Source organism: Rattus norvegicus, chromosome 6 (assembly GCF_036323735.1).
Source record: "Rattus norvegicus strain BN/NHsdMcwi chromosome 6, GRCr8, whole genome shotgun sequence".
Taxonomy (NCBI): Eukaryota; Metazoa; Chordata; class Mammalia; order Rodentia; family Muridae; genus Rattus; species Rattus norvegicus.
This window is the reverse complement of record NC_086024.1, coordinates 14,720,022-14,734,595: the sequence shown is the minus strand read 5'-3', so window position 1 is coordinate 14,734,595 and position 14,574 is coordinate 14,720,022. Positions and strand designations below refer to the sequence as shown.

Sequence of the window (14,574 nt, the reverse complement as noted above, 5' to 3'; positions counted from 1 at the left end):
TTCTCCCAGAAGTCCAATGCGCCCCAATCTTCCTGGCTTTGCTTACCGTTTCCTGGCTGTGGATACCGGAACCACCACCTGCTCTCTAGACAGGGGTGCCACTCCCTTAAGATGCCCCTCAGAAGATTCTGACGCAAGTACTCCAGAAAGTAGGCAGGGAGGGCTTACGGGCTGCTCTGAACCCCTGTGGTTTTGTTTTAACCCCCAAGGCAGAGTTGTCCACCACCCCCACCCCCACCCCCACCCCCACCAAGTCTTGTCCAATGCTCCTAATGACTGGATCCTGCTGCCTTCAACACTCCAGGACTGTGTGGGTGTATTACCTGCTTAGGATCAAACTGAAGGGCATCCTTTAGCACTGCCAGCAGAGCAGGAAGGGACACTTATGTCCCCAGGTCCCAGGGTAAAATCCCTTGGCTGCTGGGGTGAGGTAGGTTATAGGAAGCAGATGGAAGAAGGCCCCATAAGAATAAATAGTGTTCACTGAGTCTGAGTGGTTTTTACAAGTCACCATCATATTTTATGTCCAGTTTTCACGTTCTGAAGGGAGCAACGGCTTATTCAGTGGATTTCTGCATCTTTTTCTCAGTGTTTAAATACCTATTTTCCAGGCTAGCTGAGAGAGGAAGAATGAAAGATGAGAGCCCTAGCAAACCCAAGGTGCTCTGAAGCCACTTCACAGATCCCTGCCTCCTAGGGCACCAGGAACTTAGGTCAGGGGTCCCACCCGGGCAGACATTAGAGAGAGTGCTTCTGTTAGGATCGCTCTTCAGCTGCCATATCTAGGCTGGGATCAGTTCCTTTTCTGGACAAGTAGCTAGGTACAGAGGGCCTAACCTGTAAGCCCCTCTACAAATCACTTCTCTGACATCAGCAGGTCACCCTGCAGGAATAGTAGTGGGCAGAGACAACAGGGGACAGCTGTGTTTCTTGGAGAGAAATCTGAAGTGGAGAAAGCGTGGTATGTAGATGTGTTGTGTGTTCAAGTTCACAACACTAGACAGGTTCACTGTACACTACCTTATACATAGGTTAATGAGGGAGAGTGCTTGTGTGACAGTATTTTGGGAGCCTGTATGCTTGCTTCTGTATTTGAGCGGAGGTATTAACAACAGATGCTATAATCTGTTTCCCTGGGAGGCTAATTGAGATAGATTTTAGTGCTATCCAAAATGGATGGACTATAGCAGCCTTTCAATAATTGTGACCAGAAACAATTAAACATGTATTCTCTTTGCTACGTAATACTCAACAGTCTGTTTCCCTGCAAGCTTGAGACTAGGGGTGACTTGGAAGGTACAGGCTACTGGGTCTTCTTTCTCCAGCAAAGTAATTGTGCAGAAGTGTGGGCTATGACATCACCAAGCAGTCTGGCCAAGTGGGCTGACACAGGCGACTTCGTTTGGAATTCTCCAGACAGACTTTCAGGCAATAGCTTCTAGTTCTGCACACCTCAAGTCGGAGGAAGTTGGGCTGTTCAGTCTGAAACAGACAGAGCAAACCAGTTTCAGGGAGTGCATTCTGGAAGCAGCAACTTCAAGGGTCCAAGGATACTCCCAGGGTTGGGATTTCTCTTCTGAGCAGAAATTGGGTGGTGTGTGTGTGTGTGTGTGTGTGTGTGTGTAGGAACCCAGCCTCTAGGAGTCTTCCTAGGGTGGTACATTCCCTTCGAACTCCAGGCAGGTAAGACCTGGTCAGTTCATTCAACTGCCTCAGTCGTGGGTGAAGAAATTCTTGATAAAAAATCTGAGCGAAGAGTCTTTCTGAGTTTATGGTCAAAACAGAAAGTGGTGGTTTTTTTAATAGAAAGGAAAAGTCCCCCTAGGACCCCAAAACTGCCTGCTCCCCTCCACCCCTTCCAGGCCAGCGAGGGGCCGCTTCCCTTCAAGTCCTGCGCAGCGGTTACTCTTACTGAGAATCAATACTGAGAAGCCTTAACTTTCTTCTCAGTGAGTTTTGCCTGGTTTGAATTCGACTGGACCGGCCTGGACCTGTTAGACAAGGGTGGGGGGCTAAAACTCCAGGCCGAGAGTAATACTGTAGACTTATTTACAGCTAGAGCAGCAATCGCAGGGCACCACGCTGAGGCATTCCTGGGCTGCCCGTGGAAGTCAGTGTGCCCACTTGGCAGCAGGAACAATACCGGCTGTACCGCTGGCGATCCGCTCTCTTTCTCCTCCACTGTATCTGATGTAGGTTGCCAGACTCAGAGACCTTTCCGCTTCTGGGAACCTTGGTCTCAGTCACTGCTACCGGTCCTGTGACTCTGCCCACCGTGTGGTTTCCAGTTCTAGTGACTTCGACCATGCGGAGGAGTATTCACACTCAAAACCTCCCAATTTCCCTCCCAGATCCCACAACTCCAAAGTCATTTAGTACTTCTGCACGCACGCTTTCTCACCTCTTCAACAAACACAGAGATGGGGGGAAATATCAGGCGTGGGGGTGGGGGTGTGGCGCTCCCGGAGGTGGCTACGGGGGAAGCGAAAGTCTGGTCCGTGTTTCTGCAGAGCGCTCTGCGGAGAAAACGGACTGAGGTCTCACAGGGAGGTTTCGGAGTTTTCAGTCCCATTCCTTCACCTTGCCAGAGACACACATCGAGGGAAGGTTGTTCCAGGTTTGCAGTCCTCTGCCGGCCTATCACTACCCAGACCTGCCCACCAGTCCCTGTAGAGATTCCAGTCCCTGTTAGGGAAATCAGACGCCCGGACACGTGAAGCCACCGGGCCTCGGGGCATATATCCATATATTTATGATTTCTAATTTTATTATAAAATAAAAGCAGAAATATCTCCCGACGAACATTCACATGAGGGCATAAAAAGGAACAGGCAAGTCTGCGGCTGCGGAGGCACTCTGGGCTAGGAGCACGGAGGCCACAGTCCCAGGAGGAAGAGGAGAACCAGCGCGGTGGGGAGGACCGAGTGGGGGGGGGAGAGAGAGAGAGAGAGAGAGAGAGAGAGAGAGAGAGAGAGAGAGAGAGAGAGACTTTCAGGTGCTGCTGAAGTGCAGCCTTTCCTTTTCATTTATTAGGCAGAAGCTGGCACCTCGGGCTCACATTGAGAGGAGAGAGCTGCTGTCTTTGAGGACCAAAGGCCCAGGAAGGATGTCTACCTCCATTCACATCATGTCAGATGGACTCTTAGAAAGTTAGAAAACGGACTCAAATAGATGGCCAGAAGACTAAGGGTACGATGTGAGAAATGAGAGAGAGAGAGAGAGAGAGAGAGAGAGAGAGAGAGAGAGAGAGATCCAGAAATGTATAAAGGGGAAAAAGAAAAGCAAAAAGAGGCAGAGAGAAAAAAATGAAAAGAGGAGACATAAGAAACCCGAAGGGAAAATGGAGGAAAGAAAAGAGCAAGAGAAAGGGAAGAGATTTTAAAAGGGGTGGTGGTCGTTTATAATTTATTCCCTTGCCCAGTTCAAGACTAGGTCCCTGGCCTCCAAAGGATCTCAAAAGCAACTTGAGAATGAATCCCGCAAAGGACCCCGAGCAGACCATTGTCCACTTTGTCCCGCCGCCGGTTCTGCCGCTCCAGCGTGGCAGGGCAGTCTTCCAGTACCCGGTCCAGACTCCAATCTACCGCCCTCCCACACCGCCTCTCAAGTCCCCGCACCAAGCACGGAAAGCAAGCGCCGGGAGGCGAGCAGAGCTCTAGGAGCCTAGGTCCACAAGGTTGGCCGACATGGGGTTGAGTATGGAGTCCTGCAGGCTGTGGTGATGCTGCAGTGGATCCGCGCCGCCTCCACCGGGCACTGGCACGGGCACTGCGCTCGGGCCCGGAGGGTGGCCCAGGCTGTGTAGGGAAGGCAACCCAGGGGGCGGCGGCGGGCTGAGCAACAGTGCGGGACTGGATGACGAGTGGTCTGGAGTCCCCGACGGCGTCTTCTCGTCCTCGGAACTGCCTAGCACCGACTTGCCGCTGCCATTGAGCGAGGAAGCCAGCGGGTTGTGGCTACTGGAATTGGAGTTCTCGCTGTTCTCCCTGCAAGCGCGGGAGGAAAGGATCGAGGTCAGCGGGAAACCAAGGCCACTCCGTGCCACCCCTCAGGATACCAGCACCTGGGGCCGCTGCGGTTGCAAAAGGGTGACTTCCGTTTCTATCATCCCCCACACCTGGCCTTCGGTTCTTTATTGCGTTCTCAAACCCTCAACACTCTCGTTTTTCTCTTGTCTCTCTCCCTGTATCAGTTCACGTTCTTAATTTGATGACTACCTTTCCTGCTCTTGTCAGGTCCTGTCTCCAACCTCATTCCTTTCCCGCCTTGCACCGAAGTGGGGTGCCAGGGGTTAGGGGAGTGAGGGAAAACACCAGGATTTTCAAAGCACGTAGGCCGGACAAACGAGCTTTGCTGGGTAGAAGTAGGGACAAGAAGCTTCAGGTACAGCGGCCCCAGGCTGAGGGGCCCACTTAGAGTTCGGTAGGCACCGGCCTAGTTTCCCTTTGCCTTTCTCTTTGCAAGGGAAACACCCGGTTGTTACTGAGAGTATGTTCCCTGATTCCGAACTGAGCAGGCTCTGTGAGCTCTATTGGACTGGGCAGAAAGATGGGACTTTGTGAATGCAGGACTCCTTTCCCTAGCCCTCGACTGAAAAGTTTAGCCAGGTGACTGGACGCTCAGTATGGAGAGCAGCCCCAAGGAGAAGGCAGAAGGAAGGGCAGGGTGGTTAGAGCTGGCTCAGATCCTAAGCAGAAACAAGAGGGCATAATCTGTAGCTCCCACCTGGGGCCTGGAACCCGCGCCGCTTGGTCCTTGGCGAGCCAGTACTCAGTACCAGCCCGAGAAAGGGGAACCCATCATAAATGAATCCATCTTCTACTCTGCTTTTGTGGACAGCCCCTGCCCAGATGTGGACATTTGAAATCCTGGGTAAAACCTATTTGTGGATTCCTAACGGCCGTTCTTTCAGATTTCTTGGGAGGAATGAGTGAGACATATCCTCACCGATAGTCCAACTTGAAGCTTTCAAATACCCAGGTGCAGTCTGCAGCTTGTCCTTCTGTTCCTACTGTCCAACGCCCTTATCCTGGACTAGGATCATTGGAACTGTGTCGAACAAATCCACATCAACTAACCCAGGTGTCTTGTTTTGCTGTTCCCCGAAGGAAAACTTCTGTTCCCATAATCCATTTCTCTCCATTTCCCTAGTTTCTTTGTCCAGATTTAAGCTCGGAGGAGGAATGCAGACAGTCACGGGGGTATAGCTTAGTTTAGTTCAGAAAGTCTTGGATTCCGATAGAAAAGAAAACTGATGGAAAACTCCCAGCCCTTCGACAGATCCCAGTTTACCTCACACACCCGACTTGCCCGTGAAAGAGAGCAGGACCAGAGGAGACAAAAGTCAAGGGTCTGCCCAATCCAGGGAAGTCTTGCGGTATTCAGCAGGTCAGAAAAGGGGTGTGTGCTTGCCTTCTCTCCCACAGCTGACACTTCCTCCCCGAGGCCTTTTCACGCGGGATAACTCCCAACTCTCTTGTGTCCAGCTCTTATGCCCAGAAAAGGAATATTCTTGCCTAGATGTTACCTTCATTACCCAGATAATACTACGAAGTTTCCAATCCCAGCTCTAACCCCTAAAAAAACCGCTTTACCTTGGAGGTGACGTCCTAAACTCCCTGATCCTCGACTCATTTGGTTATCAGAGGAAGATAAGGCCCTGAGCCTTCCTCGTAGGGGATTCAGGCCCACAGCCCTGCCCTCTCTGAAACTCTCTGTTTTTCCAATCTAGTCCACAAGCGACTGCAGAATTAGTTACTGAGAACTTACGCCCACTTTGCCCGCTTTAGACAAATTCCCGCCTGCTCAGTCTCCAAAAAAGAGACTAAGCGCTGTTTTGAGCTGCAGCCGAGGTTGCACCGGGGCCCGGGTGCGATTTAGTCCTGCCCAGGAGCCCTCCCCCCAAACCCAACCCCCAACCCCGCACCCCGTTCCTCCCGGGACAAGGGAAGTCGGCGCCGATGCTCACTTACTCGTACCTTTCCTTGGCCTCCGCCGCCCTGTCGCGCTGCCGCCGGTTTTTGAACCAGTTGCTGACCTGCGTGGTGGTGAGGCCGGTGGCCTCGGCCAGCTCGCGCTTCTCCCGCGGCGACGGGTAAGGGTTGTGCGCATACCACTCGCGCAGCACGCTGCGGCTCTTCTCCTTGAAGCAGTAGCTGGTCTCCTCGCCGTCCCAGATGGAGCGGGGCAGCGGGAACTTGCGCCGCACGCGGTACTTGCCCACGGCGCCCAGGGGCCGGCCGCGCAGCTTCTCCGCCTCGATGTAGTGCGCCTTGAGCCACAGCTGCTGCAGCTTGGCGTGGTTGTGCGGCGAGAACTGGTGGCTCTCCAGGATTTTGTAGAGCTCGCGGAAGTTGCCCCGGTGAAAGGCCACCACGGCCTTGGCCTTGAGCACGCTTTCATTCTTGTGGAGGTGCTCGCAGGCAGGCAGCGACCACAGGAAGCGACCTAGCCGCTCGATGTTGCCGCCCTGCTGCAGCACCTCGCACACGCACGCCACTTGCTCCTGCGTGAAGCCGAAGGTGGGCAGCATGGACATGGTGCCGGCTGCGCGCCCGCCCGCCCGCCCGCGCGCGCCCTCACCGCGCCTTGCGGCCCCGCATGGGCGCCTCCCCGCCGGCCCGGGCCGGCCGACAGGCGGGCGGGGCCCCCTGGCCAGACGCCGGCTCCGGAGCCGCTCCTGAGTCACTGCGATCTGTCCTCGCTCCCGCCGCCGGCCCCGCGCAGCTCCGCGCCCCCGCCGCCCGCGTGCCTTGCCCGCGCCCAAGCCCGGGGGCCGCCCGGGGCGCCGCTCCGCATGCTCCGCGCCCGCCCGCCGCTCGCTCGCCCGCTCCTCGCTCGTTCGCTCTCCCTCCCGTCTAGCTCGCTCGCAGCTTTTTTAATAATATTATTCTAAGCGGGCATGAGGCGCGGCGGCCCGCGCCCTGATTGGTCGGGTTATCTGACCCGGGGCCTGCCCGCGCCAGACAATAGTCGAGTCAAATTATTCGCCATGGAGACGCTGTCAGTCACCGGTAACCCGAGCCACCGCGGCCCGGGCGGCTCCCCCCTCGGCCAGCTCCGCTGACAGATCGCCCCGGCTCTGCGTAGAGCGAAGGGAGGCCGAGACGGGAGCCCCAGGCACTCCCAGAGCCCGGGAGGCGGAGAGGAGACGGGCTGGGGCCCCGAGACGGCGGTGATTGACGGGGCGGACGCCCAAAGAGCAGAGGAGGAGGAGACCCCGAAGAAGGGGGGCTGGGTGGGGGCCCTGGAAGAAAAGAGGAGGACCGAGGTGGGGAAGGAGGGGAGTAGAAGGGAAGGCGGAGGACCGTTTAGGGGGATGCCTTTCTGGAAAGGAAAAGAGGGGGACAGAGGAGCCTTCAAGAGGAAGAAGTGTGAGACACCCCCTTTTTTTCTTTAAATAAGAGGCGTCCCAACATCCTCGCCCAGGCCTCGCCAGGTGCTCCAGCTCCGGCTGGGTCACCGCGTTGCTCGGAAGGTCGCAGCTGACAGACAGAGATACTATAACCCAGGAGGAGGTCAGTGGGATGGAGTTTGGATTCTCCTAGGGGGGCTCTGAAAGACTTGGCTTTTCTAGCTGACAACACCCCACCCCCATGCTAGGAACCCGGGACCCGAGCTGTCCCCCCGGGAATGGGGGAGGAGGTGGGGAGAGAAGTCAGAGATTTGGCAGTGACCGCAGCTGGACGCCTGAGAATCAACTTCCCGGAGGATCCCGCCTTTCCTTCCTTTCCGAGCGGGCTGCTTGCCCCGCGGCCCGTACCGCCCACACTCGGCGCGATTTGCTCCTTGCCAGGCGGGGACTCAGATTTAACCCCACGGGGCCCAGGGCCCGAGAAACTACCGGTAGTCTTGTGTGGCCTTTACGGAAGTTGACTCTTGCAAGGTCGGCGACAATAAACCGGGAACTCGCGTAGACCGGCAGACTGCCCTGGGGAGCCCAGGACAGCCAGTGTAGGGTGATTGTCGCACTTTCCGGGGTGCGTGAGGGGGAAATGCTCAGAAGAGAGGAGGCAGCATTTACCAGCTTCCTGTCTCCCTACTTCTAGGTTCGGGTTCCTGGTCGCTTTCTGCCTGAGAAGCCAGCGCTAAGTTCCGGCATGATGGCCTTAGAAAGTGGGTTGGAGGAGCTCCTGTTTTTTGCTTCTTTGTCGGAACACCCCGAGAAAACACGTGGTGCTGGTCCTTCGGAAGAAACGAGCAGTAGAAGGTTGGGGTGCATTGGAAGGGGAGTGGTCAGGGACATCCCTGAAGTTTCTAGAGTTTGAAAAGCCTCATTTCTTTGCCTGGCTTGTTCTTTGAGCGTCCATTCCGCCCTTTCCCACACGACTGCACGCTCCCAGTGACGTGATCAATGCCAAGACCCAAGGAGTCACAGATCACACTAAAACCTCTAGGCCTCATAGTTAACACCACTGTCAGCTTTCTAAGCGGAGAGGCAGATATTCTGGGGAGTTCGGAGCCTCAGCTTTGGTTTCTGACTTTGCCGGTTGTTTATGGGTAAGGTACATATTTGTTTATTTAAAGATTCAGCATGATTTCCCGAACTTCCCCTGTGCTCCAGAATGCCCCCTTTTGGGTAAGTACGGGGAGAGTGGAGCCCTGTGGCTTTCTCTAAGACTTTATCTCCCTGATCCCCGTCCTCTTGAGTTGAGGACAGAAGACTGCCCAAGTAGGTGCTAAGCCAGCACCAGAACAAGTTCCTGCAGAAATCCAGATGTCATCTTTGTGGACTTCCTCTGTGGGCAGATCCTAGTGTATCTAGGCTACACTATCTAAAGATCCATGATAAGGGCTTTGCCCTCTAGAGAGCTTTGAGGGTCCCAGGAGACCTGGGAACTATATTGCCCAGATTGTCAGGATCCATACTTGCTGCTAAGGGTGGACCAGAGTTAAAAGGATTCAGCTGACCAGAAGATCCTCGCTCTTGTCACAGACAGATAAAAGAAGGCCAGGAAAGAAAAGAAATACATTGGTTGGGTGTTAGGCCAGTTAGTCACTTCCTGGTTTAAGACTCTGGACCCATTTCACCATTAGCTGAGGCCTCAGTGATCTCCCTAATCCCCCTCAGAGCTGGACTGCAGTAGCTTTGAGAGTATTAACGTTGCCAAGAATGATCACTCCAACCCTAACCCTGGTTTGACCACAAACCTGTTCCTTGTTGGGCCCTTGAGGCTTTAAGTTGATGGAGCTCCTCTCATGACTGGGTCCTGACAATGCTCATGACGGGAAGATTTTCTGAGTCCTGGAGCCCCACAATTCTGAACCTCCCCTTGCTGCCTTCTTTGTGGCCCCCAAGCCACCAATCCTGCCTGGAGCCTCCAGGCAACAGTCTGCAGCAGGCAGAGCAGAGCGGATGAGGGGCTTGCCACCCAGGGTGTCCAGTGAAAAGCCATTACTCATTAAGCATAGAAAACCTGTAGCCCCATAACCCAATGCAGGGGTGTGATATGATACTAGCTAACCCGTCCTACCTTTGTCACAAACCAGTTCTAGCAGGTTTGGGCCAGAACCTCTTGGCAGCTGGGGGCTGCCTGGATGCCTGCCCTAAAAAGGTTAGAATCTCAGCTAGGGTCTCTTTGCACGCAGCAGTCTCTGTCTGGCCCCTCCCTCTCAGAATTCGCACCAGGACAAAGCCTAGGCTGTCTGGGTGGGGATTTGATGGACACCAGTGCAACACTCAGACAAGCTCTGCCCTGGGCTCCAGCACGGTGAGCAGCTGCTTGAGAGGCCTGTAGTGCCAAGTACTTAGGATCTCTACTTGACACCGGCTTTCAGCCTGGCCTCGCACCCCCCACAAGCGCTTGCTTTAGAAGTTCACCATGGGCAGAGTGCTTTATGACCAGGATGGAGGAAACTTTTGTAAACGTTTGGGAATGTACGTTTCATTGAAATGTCTCCTTGCACTCCCAGTTGCGCTGCGAAGTTCCCTGGGAGCATCGGACTTTCTGGATGACACTAATGAGTTCAGGAGCTCATGTCGACAGGATTTCTTTGGCCCAGACTTTTGGGCTGAAACGGTCTACGGGCCTTGTGCCTGGAGATTGACAGGAAACTCGTAGGATGGGGCCTGAAGGCCACCACTGACTGCACGCATTGACCGGCAGACATCTGGCACACCGCAATCCCGTACAGCCTATGGGTCTCCCAATGGATTTCTGCGCTTGGGCTGGGGCTATTCGAAGTGAATCGGGGTGGGGGGGGCGGGAAGACTTGCTGCTTATATCCAAGGCCAGCGGACCAAGAGACCTTCGCTCCGGGGAAAGCTTGTAACTCAATAAAGAAAAAAAGGGAGTTCTCCGCAGGAAATCAGAGAAGCAGAGCGTGTGCGCGTGTGCGCGCGTGCTAATCTTTATTTTTCCCAGCCTGTAAAGACTGCAGAAATCTCCCGGACTGACTCAAACTCTGTAGCTCCCTGCTTAATCTGTGATGCTCTGCACCCGAGGCTCAGAGAAGGGACGTCTGAGTTGTTGCAGGTCACGGTGCAGCACTGGACATTCTTTCTCTGCCACCAACTTTCCCCAATCTTCTTGGGCCTGAGCAGTGCGTTTCGTTGAAAGCGGGCCAGCAGTCTAAGCGGGCGTGCATTGCAGCCCTCTGCGCCTCACCTATGGTAGCTTATGGTAGCCGCCAGGTCTGCTGTGTCCCCCACAAGTGCTACAAGCGTTTGCAAAATCTGTCACCCCTCAGTTTTCTGTGTTGCCCAATGTGTAAGAACACGTCAGATGCTGGTTTACAGCTCGTGCCAGTTCTCAAGTTTGCAGGGCCCTGGGCTCCGTGACTTCACTCTGAAAAGGGTGTAAACAGTATTGTCGCCTGCGCTGCACGTGGCTATGGGTGTGACAAGCCCCATGGGTCAGAGCAGCACGGATCCCAGGGCGTCTTTCTGTCGCTCTGACCTGCGAGCCTTTAGCCTGAGACCCACCAGGCAGTCTGGAAGACTGACTTTAGAAAACGGTTTGGGGACCGCGGCCATACCCGGGATCTTGTGCGAACGAAAAGAGAGAGCACCGGGCTCCAAGAGCGTTTGGAGGCCCTTAAAGCAGATGATCCGCCTGGGAGGTGCCAGTGGCAGGTGGTGTTTTAGGCGACTAAAAACGCCTGGCCACTTTCCTGCGGTGACCGGCCCGGTCTCTCCCGTGATTGCTGCTCAGGCCCGGTGCGCCTTTGGACACCGCTGCACCCCGTGCGGGGCCTCTTCGGATGGAGGTGGGGGACGCGGGCGCAGGGGGCCCAGCATCCGGAGAAGGGCCGGTTCATGGAATTTTCAGGAAACTGCTGAAATCGACCCCGCCGTGGTTTTTCCGCGGGACAGTAGAGTGACTGTGCGTTCCTGGGCAGTTTGTTGTAGACACAATGTGCGAGCGCCGCCACGCGTTAAGTCCCCAAGTTCAGGTCTAAAGGTGAATTTACTCAGTTTCCCCTAGGCCTCTAGAGCAAGAGGGAGAAAGCTCCCTGACAGATCGCTAGCTCCTCCGAGGCTGTCCTCACAGCACCCCCATCCACACACACACACACACACACACACACACACACACACACACACACACACACGGGTTACCAGATAGGTGTGGTCACAAGATCCCGCGAGGTTTTTTTCTTTCCTTCTGTGTTCCCCCTGAAGGGTCTGGGCTCCTAGGACTTGCTTAAATGGATGCCTGAATGACCACAGGGATTTGACTGGCAGCAACAACTGGGAAGTCATTAGGCCAGTCAATGACTTCCTCCTCCCTTCTGCTCGACAATCCTAGCACATTCTTTAGAACTTCCATTTTGTTTGTAGAGAAAAATCCTACAGAGCCGAGTGCTCTCCTCCAGCATGCAGACGAGGGAGTTGAAGTCTCATGGCACAGGAAACCACAGACTGAAAACACAGGGGTTCACTGCTTCCAACAGCAGCACAGTCTCTCTGGTCACAGGGACGTTTTCTGAGTTATTCTGATTTGGGGTGGTGATGGCGGTGATGCAATCTTTAGTTGTGTTTTCTCACTTTACAAAAATTCTCTATAGAGAAAAGTTAGATCAAATTTCCTGGAAGAAGTGAGTCCCTCTTCCTCTTCCTTTTCTCCTCTTCCTCTTCTTTCATTACCTGTGAGAAACTCTCTGGGGGTAGGGGTTCCTTGCTTGGCACTTCTCTCTTATGTGGTATCTAGTTTGTATTACCAGTACCCATAATGCATCAGCCCCACCCCTCCCCCAAGGTAGTGACCTAAGCCATTGGCAACCTCCATTGGGTAGCACCTGGATGAGGCCCGCCAGCAACTCAGGGCTTCCTACCGAGCTCTGCACTTTGAAGGAGACCTGGAAAAGGCTAACATTGTTCTTACCTTGGAAACCCAATACCTTGTTGTCATTTTGAATTAAGACTAAAATCCCCAGGCCGATTCTTATGGGATGATGTGCACTAATTGATTTATGCAGAGTGCTGTAAGAACACTTTAATGAAGTAGGTAGAAACAAGATATGGGAGAGCAGATAGCACAGGGACACCCAGTGCATGAGACTGCTGCAGAGGGAACTGGTCAAAACCAGCCTTAAACGAATGTCTTCTATTAGCATGGTGGCACTCTGGTTTGTGGTGACAGGCACAGCTGGTCCTTTTGCAGTAACTGTCTCCATCCAACCATTCTAATAGACCTGCACCGTCAGCATGTGCTCACACGCGGAGAATGCAAGGGGCCTGGAGCAGGAGTCATGGGCTTTGGGACCAGGCAGCTATGGGTCCTTGATTCACAGGCACCGCTTCAGTGAGTTACTGAAGCCTGGAGCTTTATTTTGCTCATCTGTAAAATGGCGTTAGGAGCCCAACAGCAAGCATTCAACAGTTGTTTGGTAAGTTGAATGCAATTTCTAAGCTCAGTAAGGATCTTAGTAGGTGCTTAATAATTGAGTCTGTCATCACGAGGGCTATGTCTGTGAAAGTGTGGAGTTCCATGTAATACGTGGATCTCAGCCTCTGAACATCCTTAGTTTTCTTTTCTTTTCTTTTAAGATTTATTCATTTTGTGTATGTGAATACACTATTGCTGTCTTCAGACACACCAGAAGAGGGTGTTGGATCTCATTACAATGGATGTGAGCCACCATGTGGCTGCTGGGAATTGAACTCAGGTCCTCTGGAAGAGCAGTCGGTGCTCTTAACCGCTGAGCCATCTCTCCAGCCCACATCCTTAGTTTTCAATGACAACTGAAAGTTGAAAGTATTACAGAGTGCATGTAGTGCCCCTGGAGTCCAGAAGAGGGAGTCAGGAATTCTGGAACTGAAAGTATGGATGTTTGTGGGTGCTGGGAACTGGACCCCCATCCTCAACAAGCACAGCAGTGCTCTTAAACACCAAGTCATCTTTTAGCTTCACATAGGTAATTTTGGAAATAAGGAGCTCACCTGTTCTGTGGCGCACACTCTTCCTCACCTTGTGGTGAAATCTGCCGCTGTCCTGCCGCGCTCCACCTGGGTGAGAACCGCCTCTTTGTTCAGCGCATGCACAGTTCGGCCTCAAGTCATCCAGTAACTCTCCACTACCTGAGCTTCTGATTCTGTAGAACGTTTGCTCAAGCAGCCCTTACTTGTGCCCTGAAGCAGAGGAATAATGATGACAGCCATTTATCTACTTATCTTACACTTGTTTCATGCTATTATGTCATTGTTGTTAACCTGGTATTGTATATAAATAAATTAAGCTTTATTGTAGTGTGTATACATGTGAGAGAATAGTCCACAGAGACTTCAGTACTAGCTGTAATTTTGGGGCACACATTGTCTTGGAACATGTCCCTTGCAGACATAGTGGGGACTATTGTGTTTCAGAAAACTTCTGGATTGAGTGTCAAAAAATTATTTTTCAAACAACAAATACCAAACCTCTACAAGATACCGAGGAATCTAGGAACGCTGAAATATTTGACTGGAGATTTTCCCGGGAGGTTGGAAGAAAGGGTGTCTCAAGAGACTACCTGTGTATGTTCGCCTTCCACAGCAAACTTGAAAGGAGTGTGAGCTTTGGCATCGGCTAACTGGGTGAGAGCCTCCTCTGTGGCTCAGTGATAATGTAACCAAGACCGAGCAACTTAATCTTCAGGAGTCAGTTTCGCTGGCTGTCGGGAGGAGGGCAGTAGACGATGCCTTTCTCCAGGGGTTTGGGAAGAGGAAGTGAGGGAAGCTGGATCTCTGTTTTGAGACAAATGGGAGATTCAGCTGTCAGAATGTTTTGCATTATTTGATGGTGTTTCCAGGATTTAGGTCTCATTAGAGCAGTTCTCAGAAAGCAAAAGACAGCTGCCTGTAAGCGTGACATTGCATATTCCTGTGGGCTTGAGACAGCGTTGCTCCTTCTGTCGGGCCAGTTGTCAGGACCGAGCACAAAACAGATTGCACTAATATCTATAGTCATGTAGAGCTGTGTCGGGGACCAAAACAGCTTGACTCCACTCTCCTTTCCTTCCCTGACTCCTTCTTCATCCGTCCTCTGTGCTTTCAAATAAAGCTGGATATATCTATCAAAATGAAAAAAAAAATGAGCTGTCCATTATTAGAATATTTTGTGTGCGTACTGTAACATGCTAACACTCGGTAGG

General features: G+C 53.1%; 1 protein-coding gene and 1 long non-coding RNA gene across 6 annotated transcripts; one reads left to right on the top strand and one right to left on the bottom strand.

The window, feature by feature from the left end:
- Positions 1-376: 376 nt before the first annotated feature.
- Positions 377-6,840, bottom strand: Six2 (SIX homeobox 2). 3 transcript variants are annotated; one of them, XM_039112617.2, is made up of 2 exons: positions 5,979-6,840; positions 377-1,482 (listed from the first exon to the last, which is right to left on the bottom strand). In XM_039112617.2, exons 1-2 carry the CDS (start codon positions 6,536-6,538, stop codon positions 1,425-1,427), a joined length of 618 nt encoding a protein of 205 aa, XP_038968545.1. In that variant the 5' UTR covers positions 6,539-6,840; the 3' UTR covers positions 377-1,424. The 3 variants fall into 3 exon arrangements, with proteins under 3 accessions (XP_038968545.1, XP_038968544.1, NP_001178837.1); XM_039112616.2 differs by lacking the exon at positions 377-1,482 and adding an exon at positions 2,750-3,986 and having other exon boundaries at positions 5,973-6,834; NM_001191908.1 differs by lacking the exon at positions 377-1,482 and adding an exon at positions 3,220-3,986 and having other exon boundaries at positions 5,979-6,538.
- Positions 6,841-7,072: 232 nt separating this feature from the next.
- LOC102551142 (uncharacterized) lies at positions 7,073-13,697 on the top strand. 3 transcript variants are annotated; one of them, XR_005505659.2, is made up of 3 exons: positions 7,079-7,174; positions 7,405-7,517; positions 8,049-13,697. It is a non-coding gene; the product is annotated as an uncharacterized LOC102551142 (long non-coding RNA). The 3 variants fall into 3 exon arrangements; XR_005505658.2 differs by having other exon boundaries at positions 7,138-7,270; XR_354537.5 differs by having other exon boundaries at positions 7,073-7,517.
- The last annotated feature ends 877 nt before the right edge of the window (positions 13,698-14,574 follow it).